Genomic DNA, 13,106 nt, shown 5'->3' on the forward strand with positions numbered 1-13,106 from the left:
TGAGGTGGCACCAACAATTATAACATTTTGCTATGCTGTTTTCCAAAATTCTAGAAAAATATTGATTTCATGAAGTCACAAAAACCTTTTAATGTCAGAATTAATAATTATTTTTTTGTAAATAGTAAAACACACATGAAACAAATGTTAGTAAGTCAGCCCTAGTATGTTAAATGGCAAGGAAAGTCTGATTCACTGGGGGTGTCAATACATTGGGCTTCCCCAATGGATCCAAAACGCTTTGTACAAAAGGCCAGTGCTCTTTTTAGGACAAAAAAAAAAAGCACTGTCCCAGGGAAAAAAGCAACACAGCACCGCCATGTTCTTTACCTTTCCTGGGCTTTGGTAAAAAAAATGCTTTTTTGTTTTCTCAAGCTGGAGAGGTTGCTAGGTTTTAGGTAGCACAAGTTTTATATTACATTTTTATATTTAAAAAACAAACCCCCCCCCCCAAAAAACAGGGTCATGGAAAAGTCCTGTTCAAGGAAAAAGAACCCTGGCATGGAGAAAAAATAGGGAGGCGTACTTATAAATTTTTGAATTTGTGCATTTTAGAGGCTTTTTCAATTTGAAGAAACTGGAATCAAATGTTTGCTTATTTTTTAATACATTTGAATAGAAAAAAACTCCCTGTATCACATTGGTATTCTTCTCATCATTTTTAATAGTAAAAAAACACAATAAAAGCATAAAAAAAAGCAGCATAAATTTCATCTAGGCGTTCTATTATTGATTTCTAAATGAACTCGGAAGCTTTTAAACGCCAGAGCATTACAATACAGTTTTTAGAATTTTTTCACACGTAGTAAATATTAACATTTGAGTTTTGAAAACCATAATTTGATTTTGGGAGTTTTTGCTCAAAAGAAAAATCTGATCTGATACGGGGTAATTGCCCTAGTTTAATACAGCAGAGCTCTTTTCTGACTTGCCTATTTAAAGTCAAGTTTTGGCAAGTATACCCAAATCTGCTATAATACAGCTGAAATAGCACCAATTTGCCATATTAACCAGTATCAACGTTCACCAAAAGCTTCTTAGGGCATTAGGCCCCCTGTATATGGTTGGGGGACCCCATATTGAAACCCAGGCAATGTATCTCTTTCATTGAAAAGCTGTAACCGCTCCCATATTATAAGTGTCTGGAAGTCAATGGTTGGATTCTGCTTTCTGCTTCCAAACCTTTTTGGCTCTAGAGTGAGTAAACCAATTAAATATATCTCTACCGAAGGGCTGGCCAAGCCACAGCATTGCACCAATGCACAGTGGATGATGGGATCTGTAGTTCCAAAGCAGCTGGAAGACGGCAGGTTGCCCAGCCTCCCCCAGTACTATTAAGGGATATGCTCATAATGTTTGACAACACTCTCAGCTCTATGACCTAATGTTTTTGTCACTTTTTCAACTAATTTCTCTCAAAACTGTAAAAGCGAAGGATGTACTGTGGCTGGGCCCAGCATCTGGGGTCCTCTGCGACAAAGCTGATACTCAGTGGTGTCATGTACAACAAAACACTGCCTAGAGCCCAGTTTATTTTCCTCTTTTTATCGACAAAAAATAAGATCACAAATGCACAAAGTGGACATTCTTAGCTTCTCTAATACAGCTGTATTTAAAGAGCAAGAAACAATTCTTAAGTGCTCAGCATTAACATAAGAAACATTCATTAATTCCTCACTCCTGAGGCAACACATTGAGCAAAGGGCAAGTCACAGGGTTGCAGAAGGCAAAAACATTATTTGATGCCAATTTTGGGCTGGTATTTTTTTTTTCCAGAAATGGTGAAAACCCTAAGCAGCTAATTATCAACCCATACACTGGAGAGGAGATTGTTACTAAATAATTGCTGCTCCATTAGAATTTGTTGTGGGGGAAGTAGTGCCAAAGAGCTAAGAAATGAGTTATACATGAAGGTCCAAGAGCAGGGGCTTCTGCAGGTACCTGAGTAGCTGCACAGGGATGGAGGCATAAGGGCTCATCCACCCAGACAAGTATGGAGTGCAATGGCAAAAGAAGGTAGGGTGGGGGCATTGGCAACCACGTGGAAGCGCAGGAGCATGTTTGGATGCAGATCTATAGATTACCCAACAGCACAAGCATTTAGAGTGCCACTGATTTATCTTAACAAAGGAAAGATGAGATGTTAGCTTGTTCAGATATGTAAAGATAAGACGTTATGAAAAGTTTCTGCAAGCTTCCTTCTGAATCTGTTGGCAAGGACTTCCCTGCTTCTCCCATGACATTTTGTGGGTTTGTAGTTCAGAAACAGCTGGTGGGCTGGTAGCTGGAAGCACATACACTGTAGACAGTATACTGCAGAGCCAATTAAAGAGCCCCTAACACCACTGCGAGTAAAGTGTTTATAGAAATAGCTTTTATTGATTATGGTCAAAGAAAACACAGGAACCTAGTTTGAAGATCACAATTTCAAGTAGTTTTAGAACAGGGGGCAGGGTGGGAGAGAGGGGTAGTAGGGGCAAGTTAGGGTGCACTCACATTTGCTCTTTAGTTGTTTCAGAACAGGGGGCAGGGTGGGAGAGAGGGGTAGTAGGGGCAAGTTAGGGTGCACTCACATTTGCTCTTTAGTTGTTTCAGAACAGGGGGCAGGGTGGGAGAGAGGGGTAGTAGGGGCAAGTTAGGGTGCACTCACATTTGCTCTTTAGTTGTTTCAGAACAGGGGGCAGGGTGGGAGAGAGGGGTAGTAGGGGCAAGTTGATAGTGAGTCTTATTCAAATTCATGTCAGGGCAGTATATCTCGACATAGTTCAAACAGTTGTGCTCGCCCCAAGCCACCCAGTGTGCTCTGTTAGGGGTTTATCCGCCCAGGGTTGTTATCCAACAACTCCTCTGATGTCATGTTCATTTTTGCTTCTTACCATTAAAGTGTTTATGTATTTACATATAATATTAATTAATTTGCAATTAATTAAAAATCTGAACCATATGTAGAAAGCAAGATATTTGAAATATTTCCAAATTCTGTGTCTAGAATTCCCCCAGCCACAGAAGACAGGGAGGGCGGGCTTTGTTAAAGGAACAGGTGAAAGGATGAAAGATGCATTTTTGGTGGTATTCATGTTGCATAAGAAAATATATCTAATTCTGCTTGCTTCAAGTGATAGTGATTTTGCTACAGGTGTGGGATTCGTTATCCGGAAATCCGTTACCCAGAAAGTTCCGAATTACGAAAAGGCCATCTCCCAAAGACTCCATTTTAATCAAATCATTCAGATTTTTAAAAATGATTTCCTTTTTCTTTGTAATAGAGACAACAAAAAACAAAATGGGAGCGGTAATTAAGGGGAAGTGAGGAGATGCCCACCAAGCACCCCAGTCTGTGGGTGTGTGATATCTTGCTCAAAAAGAATAATATTACAAATAAAAATATTTGTAGGTTCCCCAAAGAAAATGAAAAATAATAAAGTGAAGGAAACATCATTTATTTCGGACAAGAACAAAGGCCTAATGTGTTTTGTGCTTGTTGGGTTACTTATTCACTTTATTATTTTTCATATTCTTTGGGGAACCCACAAAACCTTGTAGTTGATCCCAACTAAGATATAATTACCCCTTATTGGGGGCAGAACAGCCCTATTGGGTTTATTTCATGGTTAAATGATTCCCTTTTCTCTGTAATAATAAAACAGTACCTGTACTTGATCCCAACTAAGATATAATTACCCCTTATTGGGGGCAGAACAGCCCTATTGGGTTTATTTAATGGTTAAATGATTCCCTTTTCTCTGTAATAATAAAACAGTACCTGTACTTGATCCCAACTAAGATATAATTACCCCTTATTGGGGGCAAAACAGCCCTATTGGGTTTATTTCATGGTTAAATGATTCCCTTTTCTCTGTAATAATAAAACAGTACCTGTACTTGATCCCAACTAAGGTATAATTACCCCTTATTGGGGGCAGAACAGCCCTATTGGGTTTATTTCATGGTTAAATGATTCCCTTTTCTCTGTAATAATAAAACAGTACCTGTACTTGATCCCAACTAAGATATAATTACCCCTTATTGGGGCAGAACAGCCCTATTGGGTTTATTTCATGGTTAAATGATTCCTTTTTCTCTGTAATAATAAAACAGTACCTGTACTTGATCCCAACTAAGATATAATTACCCCTTATTGGGGGCAGAACAGCCCTATTGGGTTTATTTCATGATTAAATGATTCCCTTTTCTCTGTAATAATAAAACAGTACCTGTAATTGATCCCAACTAAGATATAATTACCCCTTATTGGGGGCAGAACAGCCCTATTGGGTTTATTTCATGGTTAAATTATTCCCTTTTCTCTGTAATAATAAAACAGTACCTGAACTTGATCCCAACTAAGATATAATTACCCCTTATTGGGGGCAGAACAATCCAAGTTTCCATATTCCATTGATATTAGCTTCTCTCTTCAGCAGCCTACTGGCCTGTATGCAGGCACAAAGTGATGGCCTCCTTAACTGATCTGCGCTCTGTATTGCTCAGGAAAGTTGGAATATCCTGGGAGAGGACCACAGTTGGTAATGGACGTGGTCCTAAAGTGGTGGTCTCTGAATGAGATCTGATCACTGGACTAAAACAATGGATTGGATAAGCCCAATGTGACCGAGCTCATTTGGGGGTCATTGCCACAAAAACAAATCTACCTTGAGGCTTTGTTCATGCAAGACTGAGTCAGAATACATTGATTGGGAAATAGTTGGTAGGAAATATGAAAAAAGTGGCTAAAACATTTTCATAATTGAAGACATGTATTTTTTTCTCTTGTTCTCACTGACTAAACCATGCACAATTTCTCCAAACAAAAAACATATTATTTCGATGATAGCATCCCTTACTCAGAGGCACGGATCTATCATACCAATCCTGCACTTTGTTCTTTATAGAATTCTAATTGTTAAATTGTGGTGACCTCATGGCTGGCACAAACGAGAAGCACTGGGATTTGAGAATTGCAGAAATGGTAGTAAGGAAAGCTGGCCGTGCCACATATCATCCTAAATTGAGTCTTGATATGAGTGATAAATAACACTGACATTGAAGCATCGATTTAACGGGGGCAATTGCATCTGAAAACAATAATGCAAAAGTGGGGGTTATTTGTAACGAATGAGAGTTTGAGCGAATCTGGAGAGGCTTTGCTGGTGCGCCATAAATATGAAACAGCTGCAATATGACTGTTTATACCCGGCGTGTTTCGGGGAGTTCACAGTGAGAGAACTGCATCCCATTTGTCTTGGAACATACTGGGTCCTTCAAATGTGCAAACAGCTGATTTTGTTTCGTAATAAAAAAATGGAAATTGTTTGCTCGGGTTTTATAGCACGTTTGAGCACAACATTGAAGTAGCAGTTAATCCAGGAATCCTTAATTACAGAGAACAGAGAAGTGTTCGTTCTTCTGTCGACTGGCCATAAATGCAGAAGACTGCTGTACCCGCTGGGGATAAATAACCATGTTCTTCAAGGTTTCTGAAGTTCACTCTTTGTTCTACACTTCATTACTCTGCCCCATATGTGTCAGGACTAGGGAAAGAAATGGAGAGACTCGACACTGGTGAACCAGCTAGCCATCTGGGCGAGTTACCGGAGTTTGTCTTATCCCACTCCAAAGTGAACATGAAAAAAGCCCACAAGAGGAAACAGAAGTGGTTCTCGCATAAAAAGTCAATAGTCTCTTGTGAATTTTCCCATAAATTCAGTATCTTGTTTTATTTTTTGTTTGTAACGAAAAAAAAAAATAACAAGCAACATGTTTCCAGAGTTAAAAAGAAGCAATTGTGGGTCAAAGTGACATCTGAACAGGGGACATTTCACTGGTTTCCATGTGAAAAATATTGAGCAATCCGCGTCTGCAGTGATGACTACGACCCATAGAAGACTGTTTACTAAAGAAGCGGCACAAGACATAAGCACCTTGTTTATAAACCTTTGAGACAGGAACATTCCCTGCTTCGCCACATTTCACTTTTTTTTTGCTTATTTATGAAGATGTCAGAACCTTTTTGCATTGAAAATGAAATACAGAGAAATGATTTCCTCCTTAATTTGAAAGAATAGGCCCCTGGGAATTAAAATAACGAGTTATATTTATGTTGAAGCATATGGCCCCTCAGCTGTAACACTTAAATTAACTGTGTACCTTGTACTTCAATGGAACAGCATCCCGTACAAGTTTGCCCAGGTCTGTGTCACTTTTTTGAGATGTTCTTTGGCTCGGGGCCTGTAGCAGTATTTACCGAATGGAATTTAGGAGGTTGTCTGAGAAAAGCGCTTGGCTTGGGTCCCTATCCCTCAGCTTGTCACTAGAAACGGATAATAAACAAGCCGCAGGAAGGGAAGAAAGGTCACCTACAAACAGTCATAGACCTCTTGCCGAGACCAAAAGCACTTTAATAGTCACGGATATGTACCTAGTAAAAATGACCACGGACTAAACTTGAACTGGAAAATGGAGCAGCCCATTTGGAAACAGTGTTAGCATAGGGCCGAGCAAAGATCTGCCTAATGATAGCCATGAAAAGCAGCTCTTGGAAGAAAACAGACCCTACAAGTAATAGTACCAATGTGGACTGGAGGCTTCTCTCTTTTTTTTTTTGAAGCCCTAAGACAACATTCCACAGGTGCCTGTGACTCACTCGGAATTACAGGCTACGAGCCAGAGTTTTTCCAGCAACAGGTTACAAACGTCTAGTTCTGTCGCATAATGCTATAAAGACACACGGTTGATAAAACCCTGTGCCCTGACATGACCCTAAGTCCATCTCGCATAATATCTGTAGTGTCCAAAACGCTATCACTTTTCATTTAGAAAACAATACATTTGAATGTAAGTTCCTGTGAGCAGGGCCCTATGATCTTATTTTATTGCATAACCCTTTTTTGTTAAATTTTTTTAAGAAGGGAAGTATTCTGGTCCAGCCCTAGGCATCGTACTGCCAACTGCCTCCTCCCCTTCGCAGAATGGTACACGTGGTAACCACAGAAGAGACAAACAAAATCAACCCACCCTGACCCTAACCCACAAGACCTTAACCCACAAAATGTTGCCAATGTAAGACCTGCACCCAACCCGTTCCGATACTTCTGTGTGCGCCTTAGGTTCCAAGACAGGGAATCTTCGGGAGCAGAAGAAGAGGCTACCATTACTGTCTGACCTGCACCCAACCTGAATCCACATTGGTCGCCTAAAATTTAAAAGGGTAAACGCACAAGTCCCACAGGTTGAAGGTCAACCCTCATATCACTAGGGGGTTTCCAATTCTGCTCCACTCCACAAGTGTCTAGTGGTAGGTTGGTGGGAATGTTTTTCTAAGCACCCAAGAGTTGTCCTTATTAAGCCGGCCCTCGGTGCCTATATACAACACAGCTCTGATTGTTGCTAAATAAATAAATGATAATGATGGCTATAAATAATGTGCAATTATTTATAATATAAATCAGTTTTGGCCACTGCTTCCTAGAACCAGGGAAAGCTGGTGAATGGGATCATAAAAGCAGAAAAAAGTAAAGAATACTAGGAAGGAGTGAATACAGTTTAGGAAATGGAATACTTTAAAGTTTATTGATATTCATTAAAACTTAGCAGAATCTTAATGTAATTATGCTAAATTCTCATAAAACTTTGGAAGTGTGCTGAACCCAGTTAGTTGTTAAAAAGCAAGTATTTTGTAGTATTCAGTTTTCTACCCCTGCCTAAATAATGATGGGTTTCATACAGTTCTTACAGTTTTGTAGAAAACAATACAAGCACCAATACTCAGCTCGATATTATATCGACCAACGGTTGGGTGGACATCGTATCTCACTCCCCTTCCTTTCTCCAGTTGTTGATGATCCACACTTGCGCACACAGTCCCATTTACTTCTCTAGGCATACTAAATGGCGGGCATGAAACATATAGACAGGCACACAGCAAAAGCACACTAGCAGGTACTGCAGGAAATCACATACATGCACTGTATGATCAGCATAAGTGGATAAATTGGCATTTGTGTGAGATTCTTTGCTGCCTACTGGTGCAACCTGCTGTGGGGACCTTGGAACTAATACTACATGAAGTGCAAGAAGTGTTTGGACACAAGTACCTTTAGTGCCAATACATGCAACATATCTTAACACTTGCAGCTGTATTTGAACTTTTTTGTTTTGTTGTTGGTTTCAATAAAGGACCCATTTGTATGGAGTTTGTGGTGGAAAATGCTGGCTTGACAGGTTTAGAGACTTTCAGCAGGTCGGGTACCTGCAATATGGCTGGGTTTTGGTTAGAAAGTCCCCAATTCACCTACAGGGGTACCCTTTCTGGGTATCTGGGTAAAATGCAGCTCTTAGTCCTCCCACCCACCCCGAATAATCAAGGAATTTTTTTTTCTCTTTACCTGGTTGATAGACACTGTGGTGAGGTAAGAGCCAAGGAGTCTTAGTTGCAACCTTTTATTGGATATTTTGACTTGACGTTAAAAAGATTTTTCAAGCTATGAGCTTGGCATCAACAGGCGTAAAGAAGCTGATTATGATAAAAGACAAACTAATGAAAACATACTAAGACCTTCTACAGAGAAAAAAATGATATGAACAAACCTAATGTCTAGGAACAAGGTGACTCAAATTCCTACTAAAACAAGCAACACGCACTTAGCAACGAGACTTATAGGTGATGACTGGGAAGGTGCTTACATAGTAAGGCTCCAACTTTGGTCTGACAGTTTGATGGTATCAAAGTGTTTACACAGAACGCTCAAATTTTTTTAGCTTTTAGTGCGTGAGTCCTTGGTCAGGCCAAATGTCCAACCTACCAGCCCCATTTTGCCACATTTCCAAGCTATATAGCCAAAGACTCACCTGCGCAATCCATCCTAAATAAGTTGAGACAAGCTTCTACAGAGGCTTCATCCACAGATTTAATTCCACGCAGGACGAATCTCACCAGGGACGTCTTGAGGTTCTCTGGTAGGAAGGAGAGCAGATAGAGAGGCATGTAGAATACATAGCGCAGGCTGCACAGAAGGGGTGTCATTATTTTGCCTTGTGGGGACTGGGCCATCCTCTCAATTGTTGGAAACAGCATTATCGACTGCAGGACCTGAAAGGGTTCGGAAATGAAATGCGTCAAGGAAAATATTATTCAAAAGGTACATTCTGTACAGGTGCCTTCTAACAAATACATGATGGCAAATTGAGAAAAGCCATTAGAATTCATAATGACCTTCACCTTACATAGAACATGCTGGCCATAATACAAATATGCTGCAGTGCCATGCAAGGTGTAGGAAGTGTCGGCTTTGACCCTTTCCATGCATTTCTATAGGCAGCCCCCCTCTATGGGCCAAAACGACACCTAGGATTGGTGTAGTTCAGTGTCAAAATTCCAATTGTGCTTGCAATAATATTATAACCTGTATACTGAAAGGGAAAGCAAGGCAGCATGTAGGTACAAAACAGTAAAGACAGACAAAGATAAAAAGCCAAGGTACCACTAGAGGGCAAAATACAGATATTAGTGTTATTTTATGCACTGCACCTGGAATAACCAGCAGAAGCTGTTACTGTAAATACAGCTCAGGCTTGGCTCTGCTTAGTACACGTATTGCACGAGACAAAGCTGATAAAGCTGCCACCCATTCTATAAAGTCTGACACCAGTACTATAAGGCTCAGGAAAATATCCCAAATGTCTTGCAAAGAGGAAATGAATTTGCTGTGGGAAGGATTTATCTAAATATCAAAATGCAGATTTGGTTTTGGCATCTACTTCTACTTTAGCGTCGAAAGTACCAATCAAATTGAATCTATAAACCCAAAAAACTAAGGAAAATCACCATGCTATTTACACTCTGTGTAAACTCTGTGATGAGTACCTGCAGGCACAGGTCCTGAATTGCCTTGATGAATACAGTGCTGCCTGGATTTGGAAGATCAGTATTCATGAGAGGCATTCTGTAGGGAGGCACATAGGAATGATATACAGAGCCCCGTCCTTACCATCTCTACCAATGGCAGATTGTAAGCATGGTGCTGCTTGTGCATACAGAGCTGAATTTAGCTGGGGATTTAGTTAATGAGCCCTGTGGTGGAGTAACTATTAATACTGTTTAACAGTCCCTGCTACCCATGCTTATTGGAGTAGATAACCCTAATCCTTTAATCACATGGGGGCAGCAAGTTGTTAGGTACCACCTTGTAATTCTACTCACTAAACATTGATGTGGACATTTTTTCCATGCAATCAGGACATGACAGGCTCCAATTATGGATTATGTTTCCAAATTGTATAAAAAAAAATCCTTGGATTTGCCTCAGTGCAGACAAGGAACACTTACAGCAGCGGTTCCAAACCTTCCTAATGCCTTTAATACAGTTCCTCATGTTGTTGTGACCCCCAACCATAAAATTATTCCTAAGACCATCAGAAATATGTGTTTCCCAATTTCATAATTTCCCTTAGGCGACCCCTGTGAAACCGTTGTTCGACCCCCAAAGGGGTCCTGACCCACAGGATGAGAACCGCTGACTTACAGGTCTCATTTTGGTCCAATCAGGGAAAGGTCCAGGAGAGACTGAAATGTATCTGAAGCCTCTCTAATTTGCCGCAGAGGGGAATTTTTTCCCTTTGAGGCAAATTAGAGAGGCTTCAGATGGGGTTTTACCTTCCTCTGGATCAACTAGCAGTTAGGCAGGTTATATATAGGCATTATGGTTGAACGTGATGGACACGGTCTTTTTTCAACCCAACTTACTATGTTACTATGTATAGGGCAGTGATTTTCAGTTATTTAAGTTCAAACTCACCTTGAGGTTCAGCCTTTGGTCAGGGCACCACCCTAGCTCATAACAAGGTTACAGATAAAGGAATACAGCCGTTCAGCCATAGTTCCAAGAATATCTATGCCAGCAACTGTGTTTTTACCCCTAATCTCACCCCACTTGACCTTCATGCTTTCAGGTGTATCTAAGAGAGCAAATAAGCATTCTTCCCAAAGCTCACCCTAACTGGCCTTCATGCTGAGTGCCCCCACCACTGGTCCCGGGGGGCCAGCCCCACAGCTTTGGAACCACCGACACAGGCTAAAGTTACTTGGCTTCAGATACAACTTGTTTCATAATACGTCTGTATATATTATACATAAATAATTATCCAAAAAATCAGATTGCTTAAAGATTTACTAAGCCAAGTGCTGTTTGTCTGTCAGAAACAACACTTACTTTGAAATATATCCATACCTCCTTTCCATTACTCTTTCCCTGGTGTTCCGTTGGAGGAAGAAAAAAAGCTATTATCTGTCAGGTGAAACCTACTACATTTTTGTAAGATAACATAACGACGCACTTAATAGTAATCTAACGTCCAAATTTGACGGCGTGTCACATTAATCAAAATTTCTTCTGCTCGGCTCGTAGGAGCCTTCAGTCAAATTCTCCAAGGGCGAGGAAATACCGGCTGCCTTATTAACACAGCTGTGCGGTGAAGGGGTCCAAGTCAATGCACATGACAAAACGGACCCAGTTTGCGAATGTTCCTCTCGCATCAAAGCATCTAGAATAACGCACTCGCCCTGCTTTGAGGCAATTCTATAACACGTTCCACATTGGCCCTTGAAATCTATACGCTAACAAACTTGACATTTTTTGGATAAAAATATATTTGTTAAACATTCCATTTTTTCCCCCCCCAAATATATATTTCCCTTCAGGCAAAAAATTAGAACCGTCCAACTTAAACGGTTTGGAAAATTAATTTTCTTTACATGTCCTTTACAAGGACAGATTTTTTTTTTGCGGATTCTTAACGGTTATCTTTGAGGATTGGCAGGCTGGGAATGGTGCATGCTAAAGGTGATCTCCATGCCAAGAAAATATCTGAGTATAGATATACAACCTGTATGTTATTGTTGGACAGTTTTCATTCGGTCAAGACAAATTGTTGGCATACTGAAAAATTATTTAATCTCCCCCCTTCATAATTTTTCTATTTCACTAGTCCCAGTAAGCGCCTGAAGTGTAACGTATTCCAGTTGTGCATTGTGTTATACTTTACTGTAGAACATGGCGTATGGAATAAGGGCATCTCAATACAAAAAAATATAAAAAAATACTTCTTAGGGCAGGGATCCCCAACCTTTTTTACCCGTGAGCCACACTCAAATGTAAAAAGAGTTAAGGAGCAACACAAGTACAGGTATGGGACCCCTTATTTGGAAACCCGTTATCCAGAAAGTTCCGAATTATGGAAAGGCCATCTCCCATAGACTCCATTATAAGTAAATAATTCTAATTTTTAAAAATGATTTCCTTTTTCTCTGTAATAATGAAACAGTACCTGTACTTGATCCCAACTAAGATATAATTACCCCTTATTGGGGGCAGAACAGCCCTATTGGGTTTATTTAATGGTTAAATGATTCCCTTTTCTCTGTAATAATAAAACAGTACCTGTACTTGATCCCAACTAAGATATAATTACCCCTTATTGGGGACAGAACAGCCCTATTGGGTTTAATTAATGGTTAAATGATTCCCTTTTCTCTGTAATAATAAAACAGTACCTGTACTTGATCCCAACTAAGATATAATTACCCCTTATTGGGGGCAGAACAGCCCTATTGGGTTTATTTCATGGTTAAATGATTCCCTTTTCTCTGTAATAATAAAACAGTACCTGTACTTGATCCCAACTAAGATATAATTACCCCTTATTGGGGGCAGAACAGCCCTATTGGGTTTATTTAATGGTTAAATTATTCCCTTTTCTCTGTAATAATAAAACAGTATCTGTATTTGATCCCAACTAAGATATAATTACCCCTTATTGGGGGCAGAACAGCCCTATTGGGTTTATTTCATAGTTACATAGTTACATAGGGTTGAAAAAAGACCAGTGTCCATCAAGTTCAACCCATCCAAGTAAACCCAGCACCCACAACCCACACCTACCAATCTATACACTCACATACATACACTATATATACAACCACTAATACTAACTGTAGGTATTAGTATCACAATAGCCTTGGATATTCTGATTGATCAAGAACTCATCCAGGCCCCTCTTATAGGCATTAACAGAATCTGCCATTACCCCATCACTAGGAAGGGCATTCCCCA

The 13,106-nt window shown here is 40.0% G+C and overlaps 1 protein-coding gene across 2 annotated transcripts in view; it reads right to left on the reverse strand.

Moving 5' to 3' along the window:
- The window catches only part of ldah (lipid droplet associated hydrolase), a 136,196-nt gene that overhangs the window by 16,075 nt on the left and 107,015 nt on the right, over window positions 1-13,106 (reverse strand). For both annotated transcript variants that reach the window (XM_002934490.5, XM_031902982.1), the window contains one exon: window positions 8,848-9,088. In XM_002934490.5, the coding sequence (XP_002934536.2) occupies window positions 8,848-9,088 (241 nt within the window). The remainder of the gene's footprint in view (window positions 1-8,847; window positions 9,089-13,106) is intronic.

The sequence above is a fragment of the Xenopus tropicalis genome, chromosome 5, assembly GCF_000004195.4.
Source record: "Xenopus tropicalis strain Nigerian chromosome 5, UCB_Xtro_10.0, whole genome shotgun sequence".
NCBI lineage: Eukaryota > Metazoa > Chordata > Amphibia > Anura > Pipidae > Xenopus > Xenopus tropicalis.